Source organism: Adiantum capillus-veneris, chromosome 16 (genome assembly GCF_014529385.1).
Source record: "Adiantum capillus-veneris isolate H3 chromosome 16, ASM1452938v2, whole genome shotgun sequence".
NCBI classification, from domain to species: Eukaryota; Viridiplantae; Streptophyta; class Polypodiopsida; order Polypodiales; family Pteridaceae; genus Adiantum; species Adiantum capillus-veneris.
In genome coordinates this window covers 25,415,176-25,443,145 of record NC_140946.1, presented here as the reverse complement: position 1 = coordinate 25,443,145, position 27,970 = coordinate 25,415,176, and the positions used below count along the sequence as shown (strand labels likewise).

The 27,970-nt window shown below is 46.7% G+C and overlaps 1 protein-coding gene across 2 annotated transcripts in view; it reads right to left on the bottom strand.

The window, feature by feature from the left end:
- Nucleotides 1-350: 350 nt before the first annotated feature.
- The window catches only part of LOC147438729 (uncharacterized), a 62,844-nt gene continuing 35,224 nt past the window's right edge, over nt 351-27,970 (bottom strand). The window contains exons 3-5 of one of the 2 annotated variants that reach the window (XM_086484724.1): nt 1,435-1,553; nt 1,196-1,293; nt 351-1,043 (exon numbers count right to left, since the gene is read on the bottom strand). In XM_086484724.1, the coding sequence (XP_086340850.1) occupies nt 944-1,043; nt 1,196-1,293; nt 1,435-1,533 (297 nt within the window). In that variant the 5' untranslated portion in view covers nt 1,534-1,553 and the 3' untranslated portion in view covers nt 351-943. The remainder of the gene's footprint in view (nt 1,044-1,195; nt 1,294-1,434; nt 1,554-27,970) is intronic. The other variant, XM_086484725.1, reaches the window with a different exon arrangement.

Below are 27,970 nucleotides of genomic sequence, written 5' to 3'. Positions count from 1 at the left end.
TCAAGAGCCAAAAATGCAACCATCCTCTGTGTCTATACTGGTGGTTGGTTCAACTCTTGGAACCTCCTCATCTGATGTTAGAAGTGTTCTTGCTCTTGCAGTGGAGAATAAGCAAGCATACAAGATCAAACACTTCAACAGGAAGGGACATCGGAGTATGCCCACAAAGCAAAGCTGTCAAAGGTGGCAAAAATTTAACAGCCTTGCTAGACAAGAGGGCATACACGTTCAAATGGTGGCCAGTAGTACTGGTTGGTACATTTGACATGCTGACTTCATATGGAAGTCCAACACCCTCCCGAGGTCGAATGTTACTCATTTCACAAAACATATGGTATGTAAGCCAAGTCTCTATGAAATGCATCTTACTTTGATAAGCACACACTAGGAGTTTGCTAGGCATTAATGGGTAGTTACGCACTTGTAATAGACATACTTTGCTCTTTGTTTCCCTCCTCCAAGCCACAGACACATAAAAGAGTGTGTCGAACTCAAGTAAGCATGAGAGTTTTTGGTCTTGTCCTTCTGAAAAGCAAGATGGATGCTATCAATGAACACATCTTTAGAAGTTCGGATCAGATATGCTTCGACCATCTCTGGAATTCTAACAAGCAGACCAGTTCATACATGGTGGATGGACTCTTGAATTTGTCAAATTTCAAATCAAGTGGATCTGCAGGTACTTTGGTCCTCCAGCTAACGTGGTAGTGGGTAGCTCTAAAGCACATGCCTCCCCTTAACATGCCCCCACTCCTAAAGGCTGCAAGTGGCTCGTTTCTGTGAAGTGTGACAAGTCACCTGTTTGTAAAATGAGCACCTAGCTGCCAGCAATTACCCTTTCCAAAACATGCTCCCCAGAAGCCTTTCCATATGGCTTCAGTGTTTACCCCAGTTCTCCAAACCTGCAACTATGCACACACAAAGAACAAAACATAGATATTGGCTATGTCTCTTTCTTAGTAGAGAGGCCATCTGAAAGATCTCTGGAAGGTGAGGTTTCTGAGAATCCCAGCTGTGACAGATCCTGCTTCGCCATCAGATTCCTGCACCAAAGCAAACTTCAATATGAACCTCTTGCACCAAAACTGACCTAGGAACTGCCCAGATAACTAGGGCACATACATCCCCAGAAGCAATCATAAGCTATTTGGACTTGTAATACAACCCAGACTAATTATCTGGTCAAAAAAATTACCTTTCCATGCGACATTGGAGATAACTTTTGGACAAGCTTCTACACTTTTCTGCTTCATGTTTATTATCTTGGAGGCAGGCCAAATACTGCTTCATGACCTTCAACCGATATGGTGCACAAAAGTTTAAAACTAAGGATAACTTTTGCGACCAAGAGATGGTCTACTGAAAGTTGCAACGACCATTCAAAGGATTCCCTTCATGAAAACATCAGAGATCTTTCAAAAACCTAGTACACACATGTTGACATTCTTGAAAGTGGTCCAAGGGGAAGACCCCTTTCTCTGGAGGAATAGGCTGCAATCCACGTCTACCTCCAAAGGCACCCCCTGCAGCCATCACAAGCTTTACCGTTCAGCCTGTGAGAAAAAGAAACACAACCATTATAAAGTTAAAAATACACAGGAAACCTTCATGCAAATAACCTGTGGGTATCCTCAATTATTCAGAAAGCACTAGATTACCATGAGTCCAGTAAGCATAAAAACCAAGGCCTTTGAGCAAAGCAAGCAATAAAGGTTAACGTCTACAAGATAAACTCTGTATGCAATGTGTACCCTTGCTGTACAACTGTTTCCTGTCACAGATGTGCTACCCTTGGTGTCTCTCTTTCACTTGGGTAGTGATCTTTTCATGTTTTGGTGTCTACGTTATCCTATAAAATAATGTTTCTTCTTTATGACCTCTTTCTATTTGGTGAGCATGGATAATTTCAATTGCACATGTGCAAGTTGAGGCGCAATGCATGTTAACGGCAGAAAACCTTTGGTTGTTTCTTATAGATCACACCGGTGCAGCTTGCCGAGTTCTGACGACTTCCACTTCTACACTTTTGATGTGGTGAGTTGGATCCAGCAGTGCTACGTGTTTTTGTTACTCAGGTCATGATTACAAATGGCTTGAACAAAGAGGAGAGTATTTTTCCCGACTGCTTAATTGTGTTAATGCCATTTTGCAACGCCTAGATTGAAGAATTCAGCCCAAGCCGTTTGAACTACCTCTATTTATTGTAAAAGGTGAAGGCTTTGGCAGGATCTTGGCATTCAGAAAGAATATCAACCTGCTTACCCTATGTGGCCTTTGATTCTCTTCAGCCGTGTGCTGCACGTATGCAGCATCTTCGAGACGAGCTTGTCACATAAGACAAGATTACCAATTCTCAACTTGTACCCGGACTTTCCAAGCTGTTTGACTCCTACCAGTCACTTGTTACCTTGACCTGTACTATACCTTACCTGGATAAAGTTACTGCCTGTTCTCTCAAACACATGCACTTCTACAAGGTAGATCCTATGAAGGGAACCAGTCCATTGTTCCTCTCTTGCGGTTAGTTCTGGCAATGGTAGAGCTTCAACAAAACAAAGCACGCTTGGATCTGGAGTACAAAGAACAAATTTGTGTGCTTGTAATATGTGACTAAATGTAACAAAAGAGGGTGTATTAGGATGTGCTGCAAGCTGTAAGTATTAGGATATGCTGCAAGCTCTCGGCTAACACACACACACAGAGCCGCACCCCCCTTTTCATGGCCTCCTGAGCCGCCGTCTTCCAGCATGGGCCAGCCCCTTCTCACTTTCACTTACCTTCTTGAATTGTTAACCTGTAAGTGAGAGTTCCCACACTTTAAGCCCTCAGCACTAGTCATGACCCCTTGCCATAATGTGTGTGTCTGTGTATGCCCTTGCCCAACTCTAGAATATATCACATTCCTTCCCCTCGAGAATAATTTCCGTCCTCGAAAATTTCATTGGAAGGAGTAATCCTAAAGTTGGGGAACCTTTTCTAAATAATGCTTACACGCTCCCATGTTGAACTCTCTTGAACACAGTCTTTCCACTTGACTAAGCACTCTATCAATTGTATTTCTAGTTCTTCTTTCTCTAGTGTCTAGTATTTTCTTTGGCTCATGTGGAAGAGATTGAGTATTTATGAGTTCATTATTTGATCACCTTGAATAACATTATCAAATTGACCCAACTTCTTTTTGAGTCTACTAAGGTGGAATAGTGGATGTATAGCACTTATCTTTGATAATTGGAGTTTGTAAGCCATATCTTGAACTCTCTTTAGTATTGTGAAAGGTCCACGATACCTTGGTGATAATTTTGGACATGGTCCCGTCTTCATGGTTTTAGACTTTGTAACAGACTTGGACACTCCAAGTCGAATCAATCACAGCAGCACCAAATAACCACTTCAAAACAATTCACAGATCACAATAGATTTGCACTAACCCGGCGGAGTTCCGTACCTAGAGATATTGGCCCCAAAGACTGGCGCCCCTTTCGGTATTTCTTTATGTATTAATCAATGTTCAAAGTACAAGAGAGCGGTTAGGGTTTCACTCTCAGACTCTGCGTCCAGATGCTCTGCAGAGTGAGCCCTAAACCACTTATTTAAAGTTTACAAGGGATGCCCAAAAGCAGAGTCCCAAAAGCTTCAAAAATAAAGCAGAATCTGTTTCTCTCTCAAACCCTCTTCAGGGTTTTCATTAAAAATAAAGCAATGGAATTTCTCCCTCTCCCCCATGCTCAATCCGTAGAGAAAAAGCAGCAAACTGCAGTCGCTAAAAACTGGCTTTTCAGCGCCGTGAATCCTGCCGCAAATCCCAGAAAATCCGTACTGCTGCCACGTGGCATTTCTACCGCCAAATTTAGGGTTTCAACCAGCAGTTAGGGTTAGCGTTTCCAAAAATCAGGGTTTCTGGAGATTAAAGTTTCTGGTATAAATTAGGGTTTGCAAATTTTAGGGTTTCTGGCAGAGATTAGGGTTTTTGCTCTCGGTAGCCACGTCATCACTTTGTGACATACCCCCCTCTTGAAAGCATTGCAAAACAGACAGAGGCCATAAACCGTCTTAGCACACACTGACTGTTAGTACCTACGTACTAGGAACACACATCTAGCACATGTACCAATCGACAGTGGCATCACACGGCATCACAGGACATCACATAACTTCCAACGTTCATTCGGATCTTAGACCATGATTTATCGGCAATGTAGCTAGCAATCGCATCTAGATCCAATCGGGACCTCATCGATGTCCGATTGACTAACCCCTATTGCAACCATGTCTAATCGAGATCAATCAGACCAAAATGCTACAGTCATTTCGTCTATTAGTTCCTGCACTTAAAAGAAGTCAAGAACAAATCAGTATCATAATCAGGAATTCCATTTCATAAAGTCATACAGCAGAATACTGTCAGCTTTCAGTATCCCTGAAGCTCAAAGAGACATCAGTGACTCTAGTATCTAAATCAAGGCATCTGTTGACAATGGAGCGGAGTGACTCCCCTCTTGTGCATCCCACTGCACCAGATCTCCGACCAAGCTGAATTCTGGGTTCCATTTGGAGTAGACTATGCTAAACCAAAAGCATCGAGATAAAGTTTCACAATCTGAGGAGTATCTGCTAGGTCCTCCTCCTCCATCCACTTCGCATCCAATGCATGATAGTTCTTGAACTTAAACCAAGAACCGCCTTCGGACTTTACCTTTATTCTTCGTATCCTTATGTGCCAAAATCTGTTCAGGAACAAGGATCTCCTCATTTTCTTCCACTTCGAGTTGCTCATCAGGCTCCCCATCATCAGGCACATCACCTTTAAAAGGTTTCAAGAGACTCACATGAAATGCATTGTGAATCCTCCAAGTATCTGGCAGTTTCAGTCGGAAGGAGACATCATTTATCTTTTCAGTGATCTGGAAAGGTCCATAGTATCGCATACTAAACTTTGGAACAAGCCTCTCCTTTCCCTTTTTCTTTCTCAGGCGTGCCTTCTCAAAACGTAAGAGCACCCAATCATCCTCCTTCAATTTCAAGTCGTGACGATGGCGATCTGCTGCCTTTTTCTGTCATTCTTGAGACTTCTGCAAAGTCTCGCGAACCTTCGCAAAAGCCGTATCAAAGTCTCACGTATATTCATCCGCTTCAAAAATCTTATCTTTCGTGCTTAGGAAGGGTGGAACCTTCGCAGCACCTTCAACAATCTCAAATGGCGCCTTCCCCGTCGAAGAGTGTATCGTGTTATTGTAGGCAAATTCCACCAAAGGTAGGTAATTTTCCCATTGAGTCTTCTGATCTGAGATATAAGACTTCAATAAATCTAGAACCACTGAATTTGCAATCTCAGATTGTCCATCAGTGTGCGGGTGAAACGATGACGAGAACTGCAACCGCGTGCCAATGTTCTCCCAAATTGCCTTCCAAACAAACTCGTAAATCTGGGGTCTCTGTCGGATACAATCGTCTCAGGCATGCCCTACCCGCTGCCTCTCGCGCCGCCACCCACCGCCCACTGCCCTCTCGAGCTACCGCCCCCCTGCCCGCCTTATCTGCTACCCGTCTGCGCTCGCAAACCCCCCCCCCCCCCCCCCCCCCCCCCCCCCCCCCAGCCGTTCTCTTCGCTCTCCGCCTCTTTTCCGAAGATTCCCTACAATTGGCTCTGGCAGCACTGTTCTTTGGACAGTGCTCGGCGCGCTCTGCTGCAGAGTATTTTCTCCTTCCGCTTCTTCGCCACAACAGTAGACACAAATGGAGGCTCCAGCTCCGCCACAGAGGGACGTGTCCGAAGCCCCCTTGCCCGACCCCGCTGAGCCCACCATTCGACTTGCTCTTTCACCGACAGAGCAAGAGAGCCTAGCCGCAGAGGTAGAGCGCTTGCAGGCGACTTCTGTCATCTGCAAGATTCTCGGCACTTGACCCAGTAGAGGAGAGCTGCGTGACCTTCTCTAGACCCGCCTTCTCGCAGAGGTGGGCAAGATCTTGGACGTACAGATACTCGGACGAGGTTACTATCAGATCGAGTTTGAGACCTCCGAGATGGCGTCCAAGGTCATCGCCATGAGTCCATTGACCATCCGAGCAGCACGAGCCCACTTTCGACAGTGGAGACATGGTTTCGACCCTACTTCGGATGTTCTGGTAGAGGAGGCAGGCATCCCCATCTCCGTCTGCTTTGCGGGTTTGCGGAGGGAGTACTTACCACTTTTGTCCATGATAAGCTCAGCCATTGGGACTGTCCTGGAAACACCTCGCACGGCAGCCGCAGTAGCTACCAAGGCGGCTGGCATTCCCTTAGTTCGCGTTTTGGTTAGGGACACTCACACGCTCCCGAAGGTCATCCTTCTGCCTCGGGTGAGTGGGGGTTGGTTTAGACAGAGTGTGGAGTATTCGGGCCTCCCGAACCAGTGCTTCATTTGTCGACAGATGGGCCATCTTGCGAAGGCTTGTCCACGGAGGAGGCCTCGAAATACACCACAGACTCAACCCTAGCCTGCAAGGGCTGCTGGCTTGTCCACGGAGGAGGCCTCGACCTACACCACAGACTCAGCCCCAGCCTGCAAGGGCTGGCCAGTAGCCACAGACAGAGACACAATGCACACATGCAGAGCCACCCTCTGAGCCTAGGGCTCCAGCGGAGGAGGGATGGCAGCAGGACCGTGGTCGCCGACGGCAAGGGCCACAGCGGACAGCCTGGCACTAAGAGTGGTCCTCACGCGCCTACCCAGTAGCAGTGGGTTCCCACGGGGAACCGGTTCGGTCCTCTTGAGCAGGATGAGGTCCCTGCTCCAGCCCCCACCCCAGCTTCACCCTCGACAACCCCTCCCCCCCCCCCCCCCCCCCCCCCCCAGAGTTACCCCCCTCCTCATCATCCTGCTCCCGCCGCCTCTTCCCCCCGCCCCTCTTCTCCACCTCTTCCCCCTACTCCTACTCCCCCCCCCCCCCTCCCACTCCAGTTCCACAGTCGACCCAACGGGCAGGGCCTTCTCCGGCTGCTAGGAGATCTCTTGGCAGCGCCTTTGCCACGAGTCGCTTGGCAAGAGAGGGACAACCTTTCTTGCGACCCCCTCTACAGGTATAGACATCTCCCCTTGCAGCTATCCCTCGTGGTCTGACGAGCATCGACATCTAACGCCGATGAGACTTCTTCGACTACGACTTTACTCGTTTTCTCGGCGACCCCTCAGAAGACCATGAGGCAGCCTACTTCAGGGTCCATGTTCTGTTCCTTGCAGCTAGGGGGACAGAGGCCTTGGACTCGGCAGTTGGCTTCTCCTTTCCCCTTTGTGGCAGGGACCAGACTGAGTGGACTCTCGACTCAGTGTTGGGATGGTTGCACACACAGGTCCTAGAGTTCTCTCACCACATGGGAGAACTAGGAGTTACAGACATGCTTCAGACTTTGTGGCCATTGGCCAAGTTTGCGGTGACACCTCCAGATACAGCAGGATGTAGACACATTGTGGTTTACTTCTTTGCCAATACACAGTGCTTGCCATGCTATGTACACATTCATGAGGACTCCTGGACAGAGGAGGTTGCTTTACGCACGGCTCGCTCTGCTTTGGCTTGGGCCAGGCACTCGTTGCAGCCACGCCTATCTAGAGGACGCTCGGATGCGGATTACTCCCCATCCAAGCCAGCCTCAAAGATAGCCTGTTTAGCTGCTGCGGCAGCATCTATTCTCTCTCGCTCCCCATGAGGATCGTCTCATGGAACGTGCAGGGACTTGGTGGGCCCCACTTTCAGCGTCAGAGGGGCCGACTGCATCAGGAGCTTCAGCACTGCCTTGTGGGAGGAGAGATTGATCTCCTTATGCTTCAGGAGCACCATCTGTGTGAGAGCCGCATTAGACGTTGTGGTTAGCTCTTGCGTGGACGATATGATACTTTTTGGTCAATTGCTTTAGGACCTTGAGGCATCCAGGGTGGGGTATGTATGACTATTGCAGACTCTTTGCAACAGGCCATTGTGGGCAGAGGGATTATTGTGTCACGCAAGGCTCAGTGGATTACTATGTAGGTTCCGCGTTGCCCTGTGGGCTTCCTGAACATCTGTGTGCCCAATGTGGCGAGTGCTCGAGCAGAGTTTTGGTCACGGATAGTTGAGTCTCTGCCGCAGGCAGAACACTGGTGCATAGGGGGGGACTTCAACATGTTGGAGGACCCTTTTGACAGGATTGGTGGTAGCCATGCTACTGTGCATAGAGTTGAGCTGGCAGCTTGGGAGAGGTTTTGTATGACTCTGAGGGTCTCGGATGTTTGGCAGCACTCTAGTTTTGTGAGGCCCCCAGACAGCCCTGCCTTCTCTCCTTCGGACCGCAGAGTGGAAGGAGTGAATCTATCGATAGATCGCTTCTACACTAGAGACCATTTCAGTGACTTGGGAGGGACATTTGGCATTCTAGCAGGGACTTCCTTCTTGGACCATGCACCAGTGATCCTCACAGTGGCAGACAGGCAGAGGAGAGGGAGCACGATGCTTCGCATCCCAGAGAGCGTCTTGCTGGACTCTGCACTCAGAGAGCGAGTAGAGGCTCTCTGGATAGAGAGCTTGGACGAGCAGAATTCTCTTGCTAACAGAGTGGCCTCGGGACTAGCTCAGATTAGTCGTTTCTTTCCTAGGAGTCTTTGGCTCGCCAGGTTGCAGCGAGAGAGGAGGAGCATCTCAGACGGGGCATTGCTTCGTTGCAGAGGATGCAGGAGCAGCATGTCCTTGGTTGGAGGAGCAGCTACAACAGGCTCGCTAGGAGCTTGTTAGCACAAAGGAGCGGCAACATGAATTTGCTTTCCATCGATAGGCATCTCAGTGGACACAGGTGGGCGACAGAGTGACTGGTGCTTTCTTTGAGACAGTGGGACCTCGACATTCGCATGCCAAGGTCAGTCAGTTGCGGAGGCCCGACGGGTCAGTTGCTTATGAGCCCGAGGATATGCGTGCAGTTGCTACTGACTTTTACCGTGAGTTACTGTCTGCAGAGTGTCATGATGAATGCAGGGAGCAGGTTTGGGCACAGATGCCTTGCCTTGTGACTGAGAAGATGCGTCAGAGGCTTGAGCTGCAAACGGCTCTTAGGGCCCTCCCCCGTGGTAGTTGTCCAGGTGAGGATGGGTTGACTCCCAAATTTTTCTTAGAGTACTGGGAGCTACTTGGCCCAGATCTCTGTAGTGCTTTTCAGTACATTTTGCACACAGGAGTGATGCCTGACAGCATGAGTGAGGGCTTGATCTACCTCATTCCCAAGGAGGGTGGCTCCTTGGATGAGATTCGACAGTGGCGCCTCATCACCATCCTCAACTCAGCCTACAAAATTCTTGCCAAGGCTCTGAGTTTGAGGATTCAGCCACTTCTAGGGAGCCTTAAACATGGGACTCAGACAGGTTTTGTCAAGGAACACAGTATCCTTGACAACATCTTTACCTTTTGGGAGGCTTCTACCCTAGCACGGCTCCGTGGTGAGAACTTAGTGATTCTTCTTCTCGATTTTGAGAAGGCATACGACAGAGTTGACTGGGACTTTCTAGAGGGCACTCTACGCAGGATGGGCTTCTCAGATGCTTGGATCAGAGGAGTGTCAGCTTTGTACAGACAAGCTCACAGTCGGGTACTTTTGGCAAGAGGTAGAGGTGATCGCTTCATGCTCACACGTTCAGTCAGACAGGGCTGTCCTCTTGCCCCTTCCTCTTTCTGTTCTATGCGGAGGCGATGAGCAGGTTTTTGGTGTCGCAGCACATTGGTCTACGGGGCTTAGCACTCCCTATTCGGGGAGATGAGCTCCTAGACGCTGAGTTTACCGACGACTCGGCCTTGTACTTAGATGGCCAGGAGGCCAACCTTCACAGGTGTGAGTAGGCTCTAGAGACCTTCTGTTGTGCATCGGGCGCACTGATCAACTGGAGAAAGACAATGGCTTTCTCGGTTGGTAGTGCTCTTGTGCCCGATTGGATGCCAGGAGAGGGTTTTAGGTGGATTCCCCCAAGGACTGCAGTTCGGTACTTGGCTGTCAGGTTGGTTTGGACTTGTCTCCCGAGCAGCAGATTGCTCCCCTCCTCCTATCTATCAGGAGGAAGTTGTTACATTGGAGCTCAGCACAACTTTCTTTGGCTGGCAGAGTAGTAGTGGCCAACCAGGTGTTGTTGGCGACTATGTGGTACATCACTTCTTGCTGGATCTTCTCGAGTTCTTGTATCAGCCAGGTAGAGAGGCTGATCAGGAACTTCCTTTGGTCAAGACGTGACACTCAGATAGCTCGAGCCAAAGTGGCTTGGCAGGTCATCACTCTTCCTTGTTCACAGGGAGGGCTTGGGATCATTGACCCAGTACAGCAGAGCAGAGCCCTTCTTGGGAAGTTCATAGTCAGAGGACTTCTTCCAGGTGAGGAGCCCTGGAAGAAGTTCTTGCTACAGCGGCTTCGTGCTAGGGTGCCTCAGGTTGGAGGCCCCTGGCGACCTTCGACCAGATGGATCTTCACAGAGATGCCCAGAGTTGGTTTGAGCAGGAGACTGGAGGACCGCTTCGCTGTGAGTTTGCTTCGATCTTGGGAGCTCTTACGGCGAGGCCTGGAGCAATGACAGCCTACTTGCACGGAGGAGCGCCTACGGCAGCCCCTTGTTTGGAACCCCATGGTTAGCACTCAGAGAGGCCACTTGGTTGGTAGTCAGCCTCATGTTTCCTAGGGTCCCATGGCAACGGGTCCAGCGCGCTCTTTAGGTGACTGTTTAGAGTTTTCAGGCTTGTCAGAGGAGGTGCAGGGTTTCCAGCTACAGGGCATGAGAGGGGTGCAGAGCATGTGCCAGGACATCTCAGAGGCAGTTCCAGCTGAGTGGCTCACGCCTCTCGAGCCAGTAGCACCGAGGTGGATGGGAGCCTTCACACGACTGGAGGTTCTCATCTCAGTTAGGTTCCATCCCTTTTCTTCGAGCTACAAGGTGAGGGACGCTTACAGCGAGTTGCAGTAGAGGCCCCGCAGGTGGCAAAGTGTTGTTTTCAGAGGATCCGAGTGGTGAGCATCTGTGGGAGGATTTGTGTCATCGATCCTGACCCAGCAGCTCTTGAGACTGGACACTGGAGGCTGTGGGCTTGGGAGTGCTGTCCACTGGCACGAGTACAGTGGGATCCTGGTGAGTGGCTTTGGAGAGACCCTTTCTCTTCTGCAGACCACCCAGGTGTCCCGTTCTTTCAGTACATTGTTCGACTGGGACGTCATATACTAGTAGCACAGAGAGAGGCCCGCCCCGCTGCAGCACCTCATTGGCAGGAGGAGGGTCTCACAGCTAAGTTCTTAGCAGCCTTCTGGGAGAGGTTGTGGGACTCCAGACAGCCGAGGCGAGTCACCTTGTTTCAGTGGCTGGTCACACACAAAGCTACAGTAGTTGGGAGTTGGCTAGTGCATAGTGGTCTCTCGACCGCATCTGCACCTTGTGACCATCTTGTGGAGAGTCACTGTCACTGTCTTTGGGATTGTCCTTAGGCACAGCAGGTGTGGCTTCGAGTTCTTCGGCTGATGCCTGCTGTTTCCACGGTTCGACAGTACACTTGGGGAGCAACGGCTTGGTCCACCCTCACGGGCCCGGCACTTCAGTTTGAGCTATCTTCAACCAACAGGATGATAGTGATGCAGGAGGGGCAACCTACACTCCAACCTGCCACCATAGAGCTTACTCCACAGGAGTGGTGCAGTGAGAGAGAGGAGTGTTGGGAGCTCATCAGTGGCCTAACACTCTGGTTCATCTAGCGAGCCCGTTGCTTCCGCATCTTTAAGGCTCGCCCTGTGCCACCAGCAGAGACTGTTCGCGATTTTTGGCTAGAGCTGATCCACACTCTTAGAGGACAGTTCGAGAGTCTACAGGGCGGCTCTGACCACATGCGGGAGCGCAGAGAGGCTTTCCTTCGACTCTAGCGTCCTGGGCCTTTCTACACCATGGTCCAGGGTGTACTCCGATGACACTACCGACCACCTGTGTGGCTTTTCCCTCCCCCCATTTCTTGATTTAGCCCCATTGAACATATGCTGGTTTTTTCATTGGGAGAGTCTCCCCACCATGGTTTTTGTAGCCCTCTCTTGAAGAGGTGGTTGTAGCCCTATGGGCAGTTTCAGTAACTAATAGAAGGATCTTTTTCTTGGAAAAAAAAGTATCTCTCTACCCCTTTCATGGTGGTAGCAATGCTGCGGTGACCCGTAAAAGGTGGACAATGGCATTCACTGATAACCTTTTCCCTCAACGGCTGTGTAACGCACAACATGGTTTTTCTCATCAAGTAGCCTTCCCGAATGGAGTATCCTGCTACTGTCTCCCCATCTCGTATCCGTGTGAAAACGTCTGCAAAATCTGTATTTGTGGCATACTGGTCGACCATATCCTCCAAGCTCTATGATGTATCGCAAAAATAGCCAGAACCAACGGTTTCCGAGACAAAGCATCTACCACCACATTCTTTTGTCCCTGCACATGGACAATCTGGAAGTGAAACTGTGACAAGATGTTCGCCCACCGCATCTGCTTTTCCGAAAACTGCTTCTGTGACAAGAAGTAGTGCAAACTCTGATGATCTGTAAAGACAGTAAAATCCGCTCCGAGTAGGTAATGCCGCCACTGAGTAAGAGCATGGATAACCGCCAAAAGCTCTTTCTCATAAACCTGTGCTGTCATCGCCGGCCTTGAGAACAATCAGCTCTCGTAAGCAATGACATGGCCTTCTTGCATTAAGACTGCACCTAGACTACGACCACAAGCATCACAATATACTTCAAATGACTTCTGCAAGTCCGACAAAGTCAAAACTGGTATGTAGTCAATTTCTCTTTCAATGTCTGAAAGGCAGTCACCTCTGTGGATCCTATCACAAAGTGATGACGTGGCGGACAACAGAAACCCTAATTTCTGCCATAAACCCTAAAAAAACCTGCAAACCCTAATTTTTGCCACAAACCCTAATTTTTGGAAATCACGGAGGTCTTTTTTTTTTTTTTTGGGAATATTTTTTAGCGACGCAAATCTCAGCTTTTGGCCAAAAAAGCATAATTGCTTTTTATTGCTCTCATTGAGAGAGAGAGAGAGAGAGAGAATTTGCTTTTGCTTTTAGAAACTCTCTGTGAGAGAGGAAAAAGAGCTTTTGCTTTCAAGGCTTTTGATTTTGAAGCTTTTGGGGCTCTGCTTTTGGGCATCCCTTGTAACCTTTAAATAAGTGGTGAGGGCTTCACTTCTCAAAGCATCTGGACGCAGAGTCTGAGAGTGAAACCCTGACCGCTCTCTTGTACTTTGATGATTGATTAATACAAAAAGAAATACCGAAAGGGGCGCCAGTCTTTGGGGCCAATATCTCTAGGCACAGAACTCCGTCGGGCCAGTGCAAATCTATTGTGATCTTTGAATTGTTTGAAGTGGTTATTTGCTGTTGTCGTGATTGATTCTTGACGTGGAGTGTCCAAGTCTGTTACAGTGGTATCAGAGCACGGCCGATTTCTCTTCTATAGGAAATCCGATCCCCGATATTTTTTCCGCGGCACCTATGGCTTCAAGCAAGGATCAGTCAACTCCCTCTGCATCTAGAGATGCGGGCTGGGATCACAACGAAGATTGAAACAGAGAGTATGGCCCGCCTCGGCCTACTCAGGCGGAGCAAAGAGAGATGAAGTGTCGTCAATTGATCGGCGATGCAACAAAGATGATGCTCAGTTTTGTGAAGGATCCGAAATTGGCAAAATATATGAGCGAAACTTCTTTTCAGGAAGTGCATGCACAGTGGCAGAAAACCACTACACCACCACTGAAACTTGCTCTCAAGAAACCTTCTGATCACAAACAGTATACAGAGAAGGAATTACAAGAGGTGGTTGATGCACGGATTGCTCAGCTTTTTGACGCGCAAAAGAAAGCCAAAAAGCACGGCAAAAAGCAAAAGAAAAGCACCGACTTCCAGGGATATTTGGGTTGTCAGTCGACTTTTGACAAGGCAAAGAAACAGAAGAAGCGTGTTCGATTTTAAGGAGTACCCAGTTCTTCTTCTTCTTCTTCTTCTTCTTCTGACAATTCTTCTAGCTCTTCAGATTTGAGCCAAGAAGACAGAAAAGGTAAAAAGCGAAGCAAGAAGCAACGCTTCGGAAAGGGCAAGAGAAAGACAAAGAAGGCTAAATCTCGCCCAGAGATTGATAGTTCTACTGAGGACTCGTCTACAGACAGCTCAGATTCCGATGACGGAAACTTTTATGCGAACAAGAAGAATTTTTACAAAGCCAACCAGTATGACTTTCTCGAAGATAAAAGCAAGAAAGTCTGAGAGTTTAAGGAAGGTGGCCACTCGATCAAGTTTGATACTTTTTCAGGATACTCAGATGCTTCGAAGGCTTTGTCTTTTATACAGCAGTTTGACATCGCTTTCGCGGGAGGACGCTATTCAGAGCACTCCAAGATTCGGAGAGCTGCCTCGTACTTTAAGGGGAATGCTCGTACTTGGTGGTCCACGCTTCTTTTAAACAAGACTGCGCCAGTTAAATGGCTGAAAGATAAGAAGCTTTTTATTTCTTCTTGGTTGACGCAAGAATATGAACGAGATATACGAGCTGCTTGGAACCATCTTCGGATGACCAAAAAAGACACAATCAATGCTTATTGTGAAAGATTCTGGAGCTCTTTTCTACCCACCTCTTCATTCAAGAAGATCTCGTTCAGAGAACAGATTGAGCAATTTACCTTGGGTATACCTACAAAGATCCGAGATCACTGCTTGGAACAGAAGTCCGCTTCTATTCAGGAGTTGATGAGTCATGCGAAGCGGGGCTTTGCCATTCACTCTGGCAGTCTGACCTTCCCCACAGATGAGGCCATGACACAACGAGCCAAACAGACTTCTGGGAATGAAAGTAGAAAGAAAAAGAGCAACCCAGAGAAAAAGGATGCACGACCCAAGCTTACTCCTGAGGAGAGAACTCGCTTCATCAGAGAGGGGAAGTGCTTTGGATGCGGGGAACAAGGACATATCTCCGCGAAGTGCCCTAAAAAGGCACATAAAGAACAGAATGATAAAGACGACGACAGGCCTAAGAGTTCGAGAGCAGCTGAGGAACGTGGCAGAAAAGGCAGATAGAAAAGCAGAACTGGTATCACATGGCGTGGGACCTGCACCAAATCTAATGAATGAAAGTACAAACTTTGCCGCTTTTGGGGCAAAGTGAAGGATCAGGAAGCTCTTTTAAAGGAGCCAAGGACAACTTCTTTTCACTTGGAATTGGCGGCTCGATTTGGAATTACGACCGACAAACTGACGCCACAGGCAGAGGTAGTTTGACTGGCACCCGGATAGGATGTTGCCATTACACCGAGAATTGGCAAACTTCGTTTGCAATGACAGGGGTGTTCAGGGCGCGTGAGTGACGTTCTACTCAGGATCCCTTGGTACCACAAGAACTACGCCGTGGTTGACTACCGGGCCGAGAAAGCGACTTTGATAAATGAAGGGCTTAGAGATTGTACTTGATGAACTTCAGTTTCATACTCACTCTTTTGGGAGAGAACTGAACGATGGATAAAGGTTGAATATGTTTTGACCTGATCAAAAGAACGCCAAGATTTTTCTCCACACTCATGCCGATTGCTTTTTTAGAGGGCCTGAAGATCATACCATTGATCTGATACCTGGAAGCACACCACCGAACCGGCCACCTTACCGTGTGAGCCGAGTACAGAATGAAAAGATTCTGAACCCAGTGAAAGACCTCTTGGAAAAGGGTCTTGTCCAGTATAGTACTTCACCGTATTGCTCTTCACTGTTGTTGGATTTGAAGATAGACGGATTTTGGAGAATGTGCATCGATTATAGAACTCTTAACAAAATCACCATCAACAACAGATTTCCGATTCCTAGGATCGATGATATACTTGACAGGTTACAGGGATCCTAAGAACAGCTTTAGCAGGATTGACTTGAAGAGTGGATATCATCAGATCCGAATCGCGCCGGGAGACGTCTACAAGACAGCCTTTCGGACGACTTTTGGGTTATTTGAGTTTTTGGTGATGCCTTTTGGCTTAACCAATGCTCCTGCGACATTTAACCGGATGATGGACAAGATTTTTCGAGAGTACAAGCTATTTGTTGGCACTTTCTTTGATGATATCATTGTTTTCTCCAAGAATGAGGCAGAACACAGAGATCATATGCTTCAGAGATACATTTTTTTTTGGGAAACTTTGTCTCAACAACAGGAGCACAAATGGACCCGGCCAAGATAGAGACTATCCGTGATTGGCCCGATTTGAAGAATGTCCATGAAGTTAGAAGCTTCTTGGCACTGTGTTCGTACTACAGGCGGTTCATACGAAAGTTTGCAGAGGTTGCTTCCCCTTGTGAATATATTGATACAGAAAGGAGCCCCTTTCTCGTGGGGATCCACAGAGGTGACTGCCTTTCAGACATTGAAAGAGAAATTGACTACAGGACCAGATTTGACTTTGCCGGACTTGCAGAAGTCATTTGAATGATTTTGTGATGCTTATGGTCGTAGTCTGGGTGCGGTCTTGATGCAAGAAGGCCATGTCATTGCTTACGAGAGCCGATTGTTCTCTAGGCCGGAGATGACAGCACAGATATATGAGAAAGAGCTTTTGGCGGTTATCCATGCTCTTACTCAGTGGCGGCATTACCTACTCGGAGCGAATTTTACAGTCTTTACAGACCATCAGAGTTTACGCTACTTCTTGTCACAGAAGCAGCTTTCAGGAAAGCAGATGCGGTGGGCGAACATCTTGTCACAGTTTCACTTCCAGATTGTCCATGTGCAGGGACAGAAGAATGTGGTGGCAGATGCTTCGTCTCAGAAGCTGTTGGTTCTGGCTATTTCCGCGATACATCATAGGAGCTTCGAGGATATGGTCGATCAGTATGCCACAGATACAGATTTTGCAGATATTTTCACACGGATACGGGATGGGGAGACAGTAGCTGGATACTCCCTTCGGGAAGGCTACTTGATGAAAAAGACTATGTTGTGCGTTACACAACCGTTGAGGGAAAAGGTTATGACTGAATGCCACTATCCACCTTTTACGAGTCACCGCAGCATTGCTACCACCATGAAGGGAGTAGAGAGATACTTCTTTGGGCCGAGACTCAAAAAGGATGTGGAAGAGTTTGTGCGCGGTTGCTTAGTATGCCAGAAGGTCAATTTTGACAGGCATAAGGCACAGGGATTGTTAAAGCATTTACCCATACCCACCCACCCCTGGAAAAGTATTGAAATGGATTTCATTTTTTATCTCCCAAGAACACAGAATGATCACGATGATTTTCTGATTACATGGCACGCCTAAGACGATTGTCTCCGACAGAGACTCCAGATTTATGAGTTTGTTTTGGAAGGTAATTTGGGAGAACATTAGCACGCAGTTGCAGTTCTCGTCATCGTTCCACTTGCAGACTGACGGGCAATTTGAGATTGCCAATTCAGTGATTTTAGATTTATTGAAGTCTTGTACCTCGGATAAGAAGACTCAATGGGAAAAGAACTTACCTTTGGTGGATTTTGCCTACAATAACACGATACACTCTTCAACGGGGAAGATGCCATGTGAGATTGTTGAAAGTGCTGCGAAGGTTCCATCCTTCCTAAGCACGAAAGATTAGATATTTGAAGCGGATGAATATTCGCAAGAATTGGATACGGCTTTTGCCAAGGTTCGCTAGACTTTGCAGGAGTCTCAAGAACGACAGAAAAAGGCAGAGGATCGCCATTGTCGCGACTTGAAATTGAAGGAGGATGATTGGGTGCTCTTACGTTTTGAGAAGGCACGCCTACGAAAGAAAAAGGGAAAGGAGAGGCTTTTTCCAAAGCTTAGTATGCAATACTACGGACCTTTCCAAATCACTGACAAGATAAATGATGTCTCCTTCCGATTGAAACTACCAAATACTTGGAGGATTCACAATGCATTGCATGTGAGTCGCTTGAAACCTATTAAGGGTGATGTGCCTGATGATGGGGAGCCTGATGAGCAACCCGAAGTGGAAGAAAACGAGGAGATCCTTGTTCCTGAATAGATTTTAGCACATAACGATAAGAAGAAAGGTAAAGTCCGAAGGCGGTTCTTGGTTAAGTTCAAGAACTTTCCTGCATTTGATGCGAAGTGGATGGAGGAGGAGGACCTAGCAGATACTCCTCGGATTGTGAAACTTTACCTCGATGTTTTGGTTTAGCATAGTCTACTCCAAACGGAACCTAGAATTCAGCTTGGCCGGAGATCTGGTGTAGTGGGATGCACAAGAGGGGAGTCGCTCCGCTTCCTTGTCAACAAATGCCTCGATTTTGATACTAAAGTCACTGATGTCTCTTTGAGCTTCAGGGATACTGATAGCTGACAGTATTTTGCTCGATGACTTTATAAAATGGAATTCTTGATAATGATACTGATTTGTTTCTTCACTTCTTTTGAGTGCACGAACTGATAGACGAAATGATTGCAGCATTTTGGTCTACTTGATCTCGAATAGACATGGTTGCAATAGGGGTTAGTCAATCGGACATCGATGAGGTCCCGATTGGACCTAGATGTGATTGCTAGCTACATTGCGATAAATCAAGCTCTAAGATCCGAATGAATGTTGAATGTCATGTGATGTCTGGTGATGTCCGGTGATGTCGTGCGATGTGACTGTCGATTTTGTACATGTGCTAGATGTGTTTTCCTAGTACGTAGGTACTAACAGTCAGTGTCTGCTAAGACGGTTTATGGCTTTTGTCGGTTTTGCAAGAGTAATTACGGTCCATTACAATGCTTTCAACAGGGGGGTATGTCACAAAGTGATGACGTGGCGGACAACAGAAACCCTAATTTCTGCCATAAACCCTAAAAAAACCTGCAAACCCTAATTTTTGCCACAAACCCTGATTTTCGGAAATCGTTGAGGTCTTTTTTCTTTCTTTTTTTTAAAAAATTTTGGGATATTTTTGAGCGACGCAAATCTCAACTTTTGGCCAGAAAAGCATAATTGCTTTTTATTGTTCTCATTGTGAGAGAGAGAGAGAGAGAGAGAGAGAGAGAGAGAGAGAGAGAGAGAATTTGCTTTTGCTTTCAGAAACTCTCTGTGAGAGAGGGAAAAGAGCTTTTGCTTTCAGGGCTTTTGATTTTGAAGCTTTTGAGGCTCTGCTTTTGGGGCTCTCCTTTTGGACATCCCTTGTAACCTTTAAATAAGTGGTGAGGGCTTCACTTCTCAGAGCATCTGGACGTAGAGTCTGAGAGTGAAACCCTAACCGCTCTCTTGTACTTTGATGATTGATTAATACAAAAAGAAATACCGAAAGGGGCGCCAGTCTTTCGGGCCAATATCTCTAGGCACGAAACTCCGCCGGGCCAGTGCAAATCTATTGTGATCTGTGAATTGTTTGAAGTGGTTATTTGGTGCTGTCGTGATTGATTCTTGACTTGGAGTGTCCAAGTCTGTTACAGATCCCCACGAGAAAGGGACTCCTTTCTGTGTCAAGATATGCAAAGGGGAAGCAACCTCTGCAAACTTACGAATGAACCGCTTGTAGTACGAACACAGTCCCAAGAAGCTGCTAACTTCATGGACATTCTTTAAATCGGGCCAATCACGTATAGTCTCTATCTTGGCCGGATCCATTTGCACTCCTGTTGCTAAGACAATGTGTCCCAAAAAGTGTATCTCTGAAGCAGATGATCTCTGTATTCTGCCTCATTCTTGGAGAAAACAATGATATCGTCAAAGAAAGTGCCAACAAATAGCCTGTACTCTCGAAAAATCCCGTCCATCATCCGGGTATATGTCGCAGGAGCATTGGTTAAGCCAAAAGGCATCACCAAAAACTCAAATAACCCAAAAGTCGTCCGAAAAGTTGTCTTGTAGACGTCTCCCGACGCGATTCGGATCTGATGATATCCACTCTTCAAATCAATCATGCTAAAGCACGAGGATCCCTGTAATCTGTCGAGTATATCATCGATCCTAGGAATCGAAAATCTGTTCTTAATGGTGACTTTGTTGAGAGCTCTATAATCGATGCACATTCTCCAAGATCCTTCTTTCTTCAAAACCAACAACACTGAAGAGCAATACGGTGAAGTACTAGGCTGGACAAGACCTTTTTCCAAGAGATCTTTCACTTGGTTCATAATCTCTTCATTCTGTGCTCGGCTCACACGATAAGGTGAGAAAAATCTTGGCGTTCTTTTGTTCAGGTCAAAACATATTCAACCTTTATCCATCGTTCAGTTCTCTCGCAAAAGAATGAGTAAAGAATCTGAAGTTCATTAAGTACAATCTCTGAGCCCTTCATTTGTCAAAGTCGCTTTCTCGGCCCGGTAGTCAACCACGGCGTAGTTCTTGTGGTACCAAGGGATTCCGAGTAGAACGTTACTCGCGTGCCCTGAACACCCCTATCATTGCAAACGAAGTTTGCCAATGCTTGGTGTAATGGCAACATCCCGTATCCGGGTGCCGGTCGAACTACCTCCGCCTGTGGCCTCAGCCTGTCGGGCATAATTCCAAATCGAGCCGCCAATTCCAAGTGAAAAGAAGTTGGCCTTGGCTCCTTTTAAAGAGCTTCATGATCCTTCACTTTGCCCCCAAAAGCGGCAAAGTTTGTACTTTCATTCATTTGATTCGGTTGTGTCATGACCTCATCGGTGGGGTAGGTCAGACTGCCAAAGTGAATGGCAAAGCCCTTGTTCGCATGACTCATCAACTCCTGAATAGAAGCTGACTTTTGTTCCAAGCAGTGATCTCGAATCTCTGTAGGTAGACCCAAGGTAAACCGCTCAATCTGTTCTCTGAACGAGATCTTCTTGAATGAAGAGGCGGGTAGAAAAGAGCTCCAGAATCTCTCGCAATAAGCATCCACTGTATCTCTCTTGGTCATCCAAAGATGGTTCCAAGCAGCTCGTATATCGTGTTCATACTCTTGCGTCAGCCAAGAAGAAATAAAAAGCTTCTTAAATTTCAGCCATTTAACTGGCACAGTCTTGTTTAAAAGAAGCGTGGACCACCAAGTTCGAGCATTCCCCTTAAAATAAGAGGCAGCTCTCCAAATCTTGGAGTGCTCTGAGCAGCGTCCTCCCACGAAAGCGATGTCAAACTGCTGTATAAAAGACAAAGCCTTTGAAGCATCTTTATATCCTGAAAAAGTGTCAAATTTGATCGACTGTCCACCTTCCTTAAACTCTCGGACTTTCTTGCTTTTATTTTCCAAAAAGTCATACTGGTTGGCTTTATAAAATTCTTCTTGTTCGCATAAAAGTTGTCGTCATCAGAGTCTGAACTATCTGTAGACGAGTCCTCTGTAGAACTGTCACTCACTGGGCGAGATTTAGACTTCTTTGCCTTTTTCTTGCCCTTTCCAAAGCGTTGTTTCTTGCTTCGCTGTTTACCTTTTCTGTCTTCTTCGCTCGAATCTAAAGAGCTAGAAGAACTATCAAAAGAAGAAGAAGAAGAACTGGGTACTTCTTCAAACCAAACACGCTTCTCCTATTTCTTTGCTTTGTCAAATGTCGACTGACGACCCAAATAACCCGAGAAGTCAGTGCCTTTCTTCTGCTTTTGCCGTGCTTTTTAGCTTTCTTTTGCGCGTCAAAAACCTGACAATCCGTGCATCAACCACCTCTTCTAATTCCTTCTCTGAATAATGCTTGTGATCAGAAGGTTTCTTGAGAGCGGGTTTCGGGGGTGGTGTTGTGGTTTTCTACCACTGCGCATGCACTTCCTGAAAAGAAGTTTCGCTCATATATTTTGCCAACTTCGGGTCCTTCGCAAAACTGAGCATCATCTTTGTTGCATCGCCGATCAATTGACGACGCTTCATCTCTCGTTGCTCAATCTGAGTAGGCCCAGGCGGGCCATACTCTCTGCCGGAATCTTTGTTGTGATCCCTGCCCGCATCTCCAGATGCAGAGGGAGTCGATTGATCCTTGCGTGAAGCCATAGGTGCCGCAAAAAAAAATTTGGGGATCAGATTTTCCGTAGAAGAGAAATCGGCCGTGCTCTGATACCACTATAACAGACTTGGACACTCCAAGTCAAGAATCAATCACAACGCACCAAATAACCACTTCAAAACAATTCACAGATCACAATAGATTTGCACTGGCCCGGCGGAGTTCCGTGCCTAGACATATTGGCCCCAAAGATTGGCACCCCTTTCGGTATTTCTTTATGTATTAATCAATGTTCAAAGTACAAGAGAGCGGTTAGGCTTTCACTCTCAGACTCTGCGTCCAGATGCTCTGCAGAGTGAGCCCTAAACCACTTATTTAAAGTTTACAAGGGATGCCCAAAAGCAGAGCCCCAAAAGCTTCAAAAATAAAGCAGAATTTGTTTCTCTCTCAAACCCTCTTTAGGGTTTTCATTAAAAATAAAGCAATGGAATTTCTCCCTCTTTCTCATGCTCAATGCGTAGAGAAAAAGCAGCAAATTGCCGTCGCTGCTAAAAACTAGCTTTTCAGCGCCGTGAATCCCGCCGCAAATCCCGGAAAATCCATACTGCTGCCACGTGGCATTTCTGCCTCCAAATTTAGGGTTTTAGTCAGCAGTTAGGGTTAGGGTTTCCAAAAATTAGGTTTCTGGCATAAATTAGGGTTTGCAGGTTTTAGGTTTTCTGGCAGAGATTAGGGTTTTTGCTCTCGGTAGCCACGTCATCACTTTGTGACAGACTTTCCATGCACTTCAAATAGACTTGCTCCCCTTCCTCAAAGGTAAGAGGCCTTCTATGCAAATCAGTATATGTCCTTGCTCTATCTTGAGCCTCTTTAATATTGGCTTTAGCAAGTTTAGGCATTTCATTCATATCTTCTAAAAAGCCTTTAGCTGCCTGAACCTTTTCATTTTGCACTCCTATTGCATAAGAAGCTCTAGGATGCTGACACCCATACATTAACATAAATGGATTATATCCAATGGAAGAGTGCTTGGCACTATTATATGCAAACTCTACTATAGATAAGTACTTTTCCCAATTAGTTTTCCGTTTACTTACATATGCTCGTAGCATATCTTCTAGGATTTGATTTCTTTCAGTTTGACCATCAGTTTGAGGATGCTCAGCTGCGCTCATGCTTAGTTTAGTGTCCAACCTCTTTAACATAGCTCTCCAAAAATGGCTATTAGACTTCCCCTCTATCTGACACAATGTCTGTTGATAAACCATATAGTCGATAGAGATTTTCTACAAATAATCTAGCCAATTCAAGATTTTTAACATCAAATTTAGTTAGAATAAATTTAACCATTTTGATTAATCTATCCACTATTACCCAGATAGACTCGTGGCCCCTCTGTGTTCTAGGTAATCCAACTATAAAATCCATGGATATACTTCCCTGAAGGAATATACTTTGAGTTGGTCAATCGTGAGAATTGCTATCTTGGCATAATCTTTAATGAATCTACAATATAATCCAGACAATCTAAGAAGATTTGCCACTCTTCTAGGTTCATAGGTTCAAGCCATCGTATAATGGCTTGGACCTTTTTCAATTCCATCCTGATTCCATCTTTAGAAATGATATGACCAAGATATCTTACTTCTTCTACAAAGAATTCACATTTAATTTCCCTTGCATAAAGAGAATTTCTCTAAGCAAATAGAGCATTTTCCTAAATGTTCTAAATACTCCTCTCGAGTACGACTCTAGATGAGGATATCATCAAGAAAGACTACTATAAATTTGCCTAGATACAACCGTATAACACTATTCATCAGCTTCATAAAAGTAATTAGTGCATTGGTGAGCCCAAAAGGGATTACCAAATACTGTCCTAAAGGCCGTTTTTGCAACATCTTTAGCCTTTATTGGAAATTGATGATAACCGGATCGTAAGTCGATCTTTGTGAAATATTGGACTCCCTCTAATTGATCAAAGAGATCTTCCATTCTACACATAGGGAACCTATTCTTGATTGTGACATTGTTTAATGCTCTATAGTCAACACAAAGTCGCATATAACTATCTTTTTTCTTCATCAATAAGATTGATGAAGCCCATGGAAAATCGTTGGGTTTAATAAACTCTTTATCTACATAGTCTTGCAATTGTTTTTCTACCTCTCAAGTGTTGTGCTTGGTGTCAAGAGAACGTGGCAATTGTTAACTATGTCACGAGGACGTGGCAATTGCTAACATTAGTTGTTGGTTTCTTTCCAATGATTTTTGTTTTATTTTTGAGACCCTCTTTTTGAAGTTGCAAATGGTCGGACATTGTATGGCCAATGTGAACGGTAGTTTCACCCGCAGACAAGAAGATGGTCGGCACTGGAATTCGTATAGTAAGAGGATGTCTACGCTCACTGCAAGATCATGTAGGTCCCCCCGTTGCAATTAGCAAGTTGGTGGATACTAGGAAGTGAACTCAATAAAGGCATAAAGTCAAGGTGTGGTCACCAACAGAAAGTATCCGACAGTTGGGCCACATTGCACTTTTGGATGCGGTCCCAATGAGGATAGATGGTCAGATGACCAGAGGGAACCTAATGGAAGCATCTCCTAAAATTTAGGAAACTGCTATTTTGGGCCGTGAAATGTGTTTGCGTCATTACCTTCAGAATGATAAGGGGAACATTTTACAACTCTGCCGCGAAGTCAATTGGGCAACCGGTCGGGAGATTTTTTAGGCGGCAACCCCGAAACAGGAAAAAGCTTGTAATCGCGCCAAGTGGCAAAATTCTGTGCACTTTCCTCCTCCATCAAGAAGTGGCGCTGATTTTTAAGCTGGGAGAGACCTCATTATGCGATTGTCACAGGTTAAGGGCTATGGAGTGCTTCCTTTCCCTTCTATGTACAGTGTGGTGCTAGGAGTGATGCCCTGCACACTACACACTGCTCTCTCTCTCCCCTACGTGCAGTTATGTGATGCCCCACAAGAGGGCTTTTCATTTGACTCATGTACAGTTGTGTGGGTTCATGCGCGATTGCCGAGGCAAGAGACAGCTACAAGATTAGCTAGTGGCTAAACCCCACAGGTACAGGTGAATTCGGAGAGGTTTCACATGAGAAATCTCGTCCGATTCAAAGGGCAAGTAGCCGTACAGGTGCGGGAGCTCGAGGACTTGCTACGGATGCAACAGGCTCGTGAAGCGGAGCCCAAAACAGGGAATTACAGCCTGCTGTGTATTTTTGCAGGTTTAGGGTTTCGGCCCTAAACGGTCCCTAATACCCCCAGGAGGTGCGGGGACACGAGGGGACCGATGTAGAGGTGACTTGGTGCATTTTCGGGGCAGAAAACAGAGAGTTCAGCGTGCTCCAGATTCTCGCCAAGTTTTGCAAAGTGTCTGTATGCGTCGGGAAAGTCATCTATTGCGTGGGGATACTGTTTGTGAAGCGTCCTAGTACAGTTATGCTGCTGATATCGGGCCAGAACAGGTGGATTTCAGCCTGGATTATGTGGGACAGCTCGTAGGAAATCACAGGTTTTATTCCCTCTGTTAAAGTATAAAGAAATACCGAAAGGGGCAATTTTGGGGCCTACAGGTTGTCAGGGTCTGCTCGGGGCATTCTAGCTTCGGAGCCGTATGTGTGCTTAAGTGTTAATTCCCGTTGGAGAGGGGGAATGGGGAACACGCCCAGCAAACACACAGAAATGCCTTCTATAGCTCAAGGCATACACAACATCCCTACCCACTTAAAAACCACCTCCAAATGACACAATTACCAAAGACCACAAGCGCACACGCGCTCACAGAGACTCACCCGAGACCACACAGAGCATAACGCTATCTACACCCATATAAATGCACTAGCGGCCGTCGCCCTTCACACACGACCCCTCGCTCACTCTCTCCTTTCTACACACGTTGTCAGGGGGAAAACACTGCCGACACGATCACACGACAAGGAAGGGAAAATACCGCACGACACGATCGCACACTTCAAAATCTAGGAGCTTTCTTCATTCAACCACAAAAAGCTGCATACAACCCTGATCGTTGGCGGATGCATACAAAACCACACATGGGAATGAGCTCTCTCAAGCTTTCCATGGCTGCTTCCTCCACACAGAGCTCTCTCTCTCTCTTCCTTGACGTGCAGGAGCCAAGCCTTTCCTTGAGGTCCCCGCTTTTTTGACAACGTGTAGAATTTCGAGCGACCCAAGAAAACCCTCCTCCTTTCCTTCTTTTTCTTCCTCCACCTCTTATACTTCTTTCCTAATTCTATCTCAAAGCGGCAACGACAGCGCCGTCGTTGCACCCTTGCTTAACACTTCTTTTAACTTCCTTTTTTTTAATCCTCAAAAGGAAAGGTTCCTTTCCACCTTTTACAAAAAAACAGGATGGCCTATACCTGGCTGTATTTGCCCTCACAACTCCGTTTGAGTATTAACCCCCAACCACCACTTTCTTTTACATCCTCAACTAATGGCCTTTTAACCCCCAATTCGCATGTGATCAGTGGTGGCACGTGCTCGGACTTGTTGGGCACCTGTCCAACGATGCCACATTGGAGCTGCACTTGTTACCACCGAACCCCAAGAACTCCGTTCATCTCGACCGTCACGTTCCCTCAAACAACACGCTCGGAAAATAAGAAAAAACCACTCGATCCCTTTTTGCCGTGATTGCCTGTCGACTTGAACTAGGCGAACCTTGATGCACTCAGCTCCGATCGGCAAGCCGCAAATTTCGGCTAGCTCCCCACATCGCACAAAATCTTCAAGAACCTTAGCGAGCTCAAAAAAAAACATTGCCAGTGCACCTACTGAGGTGGCCAAGTTGGCACACACTCGACCCCTGAAAAATCTTCCATAGGCCATAACTTGCTTATTCAGACTCCGATTGACAATCCGAAAACACCGGCATGCACCATACTTTGAGCCCTTCAACCATATTCGCTGACATCAATTCTGGCCACCCGTCCCCATCTGCCGTGTCCGTCGGGGATGTGCAACTCCTTCCCACCTCGAACTTTAGTATCTCGCACACCGTGGCTCCGTTTGATGAGCCGTCTGGATCAGGTGACTTCGCATCTTGAGCTCTACATCTCCAAGACAAAAATGATCATTTCGCATCTATAGACCTGTCATCACGTCTAGACCATTGTGGAGCATCCCTGACCTTAAAAACCTCATCAGGCATACACTCCTGCTGCACCTTGCCTGCCCAGGACTCTTGTACCTACTCTAGCCTTTCACCATATATCTGCTAGCCCATGCATGTCTGCTTGTGCCATCTTCCACGGTCGACCAACTTTGGCTGCACCATCATTGCCCACCCCCTAGTTGAACATTTATGTTCAACCAACACATGTTTATTGCACCTAAAAAAACTTCAACACCAAACTGGCAACCAAATACACTCTAAAACCATAACCGTATGTACAAAAGCTATCTTCTATCACCCACCACACCTGCTCAAGTTGGTTGCCCAACCCCTTGCATTACAACATGGGTACCACCTGGGTCGAACACTTACTCTCATCACTTCCATCCACCTGTAGCACCTTACCATAGTGCCATACCCGTGCATCTAGCCAACCATCCACATAAGCTGCCCTCGATATGCTTCCACTGCTCCTAGAATCCATTGGCAAACTACCCACTTCAAACAAAGCATCACCAAACACATCACCTCTCCAATCAGATGTGCCATCACTAACACGGAACATACCATGCCCTCCCTCCCATCCATATAAAGTGAGGTCCTCCTCAAGTAGATCATGACCTACTCGACAGCCCACTTCACAGCTGCTTCGATCAGCATCCCCTTCAACCACCACTCACAAACCTCTTTAGAAAGCTCGGACACAATCTGGGAATCTGCACCCTCTGCCTCAAAGCTCACTTGCAACATTGGAAGCACTTCTATCTTTGGCTCCATGCTTGCCTTCTCACCTGCAAAGCACTCAATTCCAACATCATCAAGTTCTCCCTCATCAATCGGCCCTTCAAGGTCTACCACACCACCTGCCTGTCGGCTTCAATTACCTGCCCTTCAAGCATCTCTTCTACTACTGCATCATGCTCCATCAAGGAGGAGAGAAATTCATCCTCTACC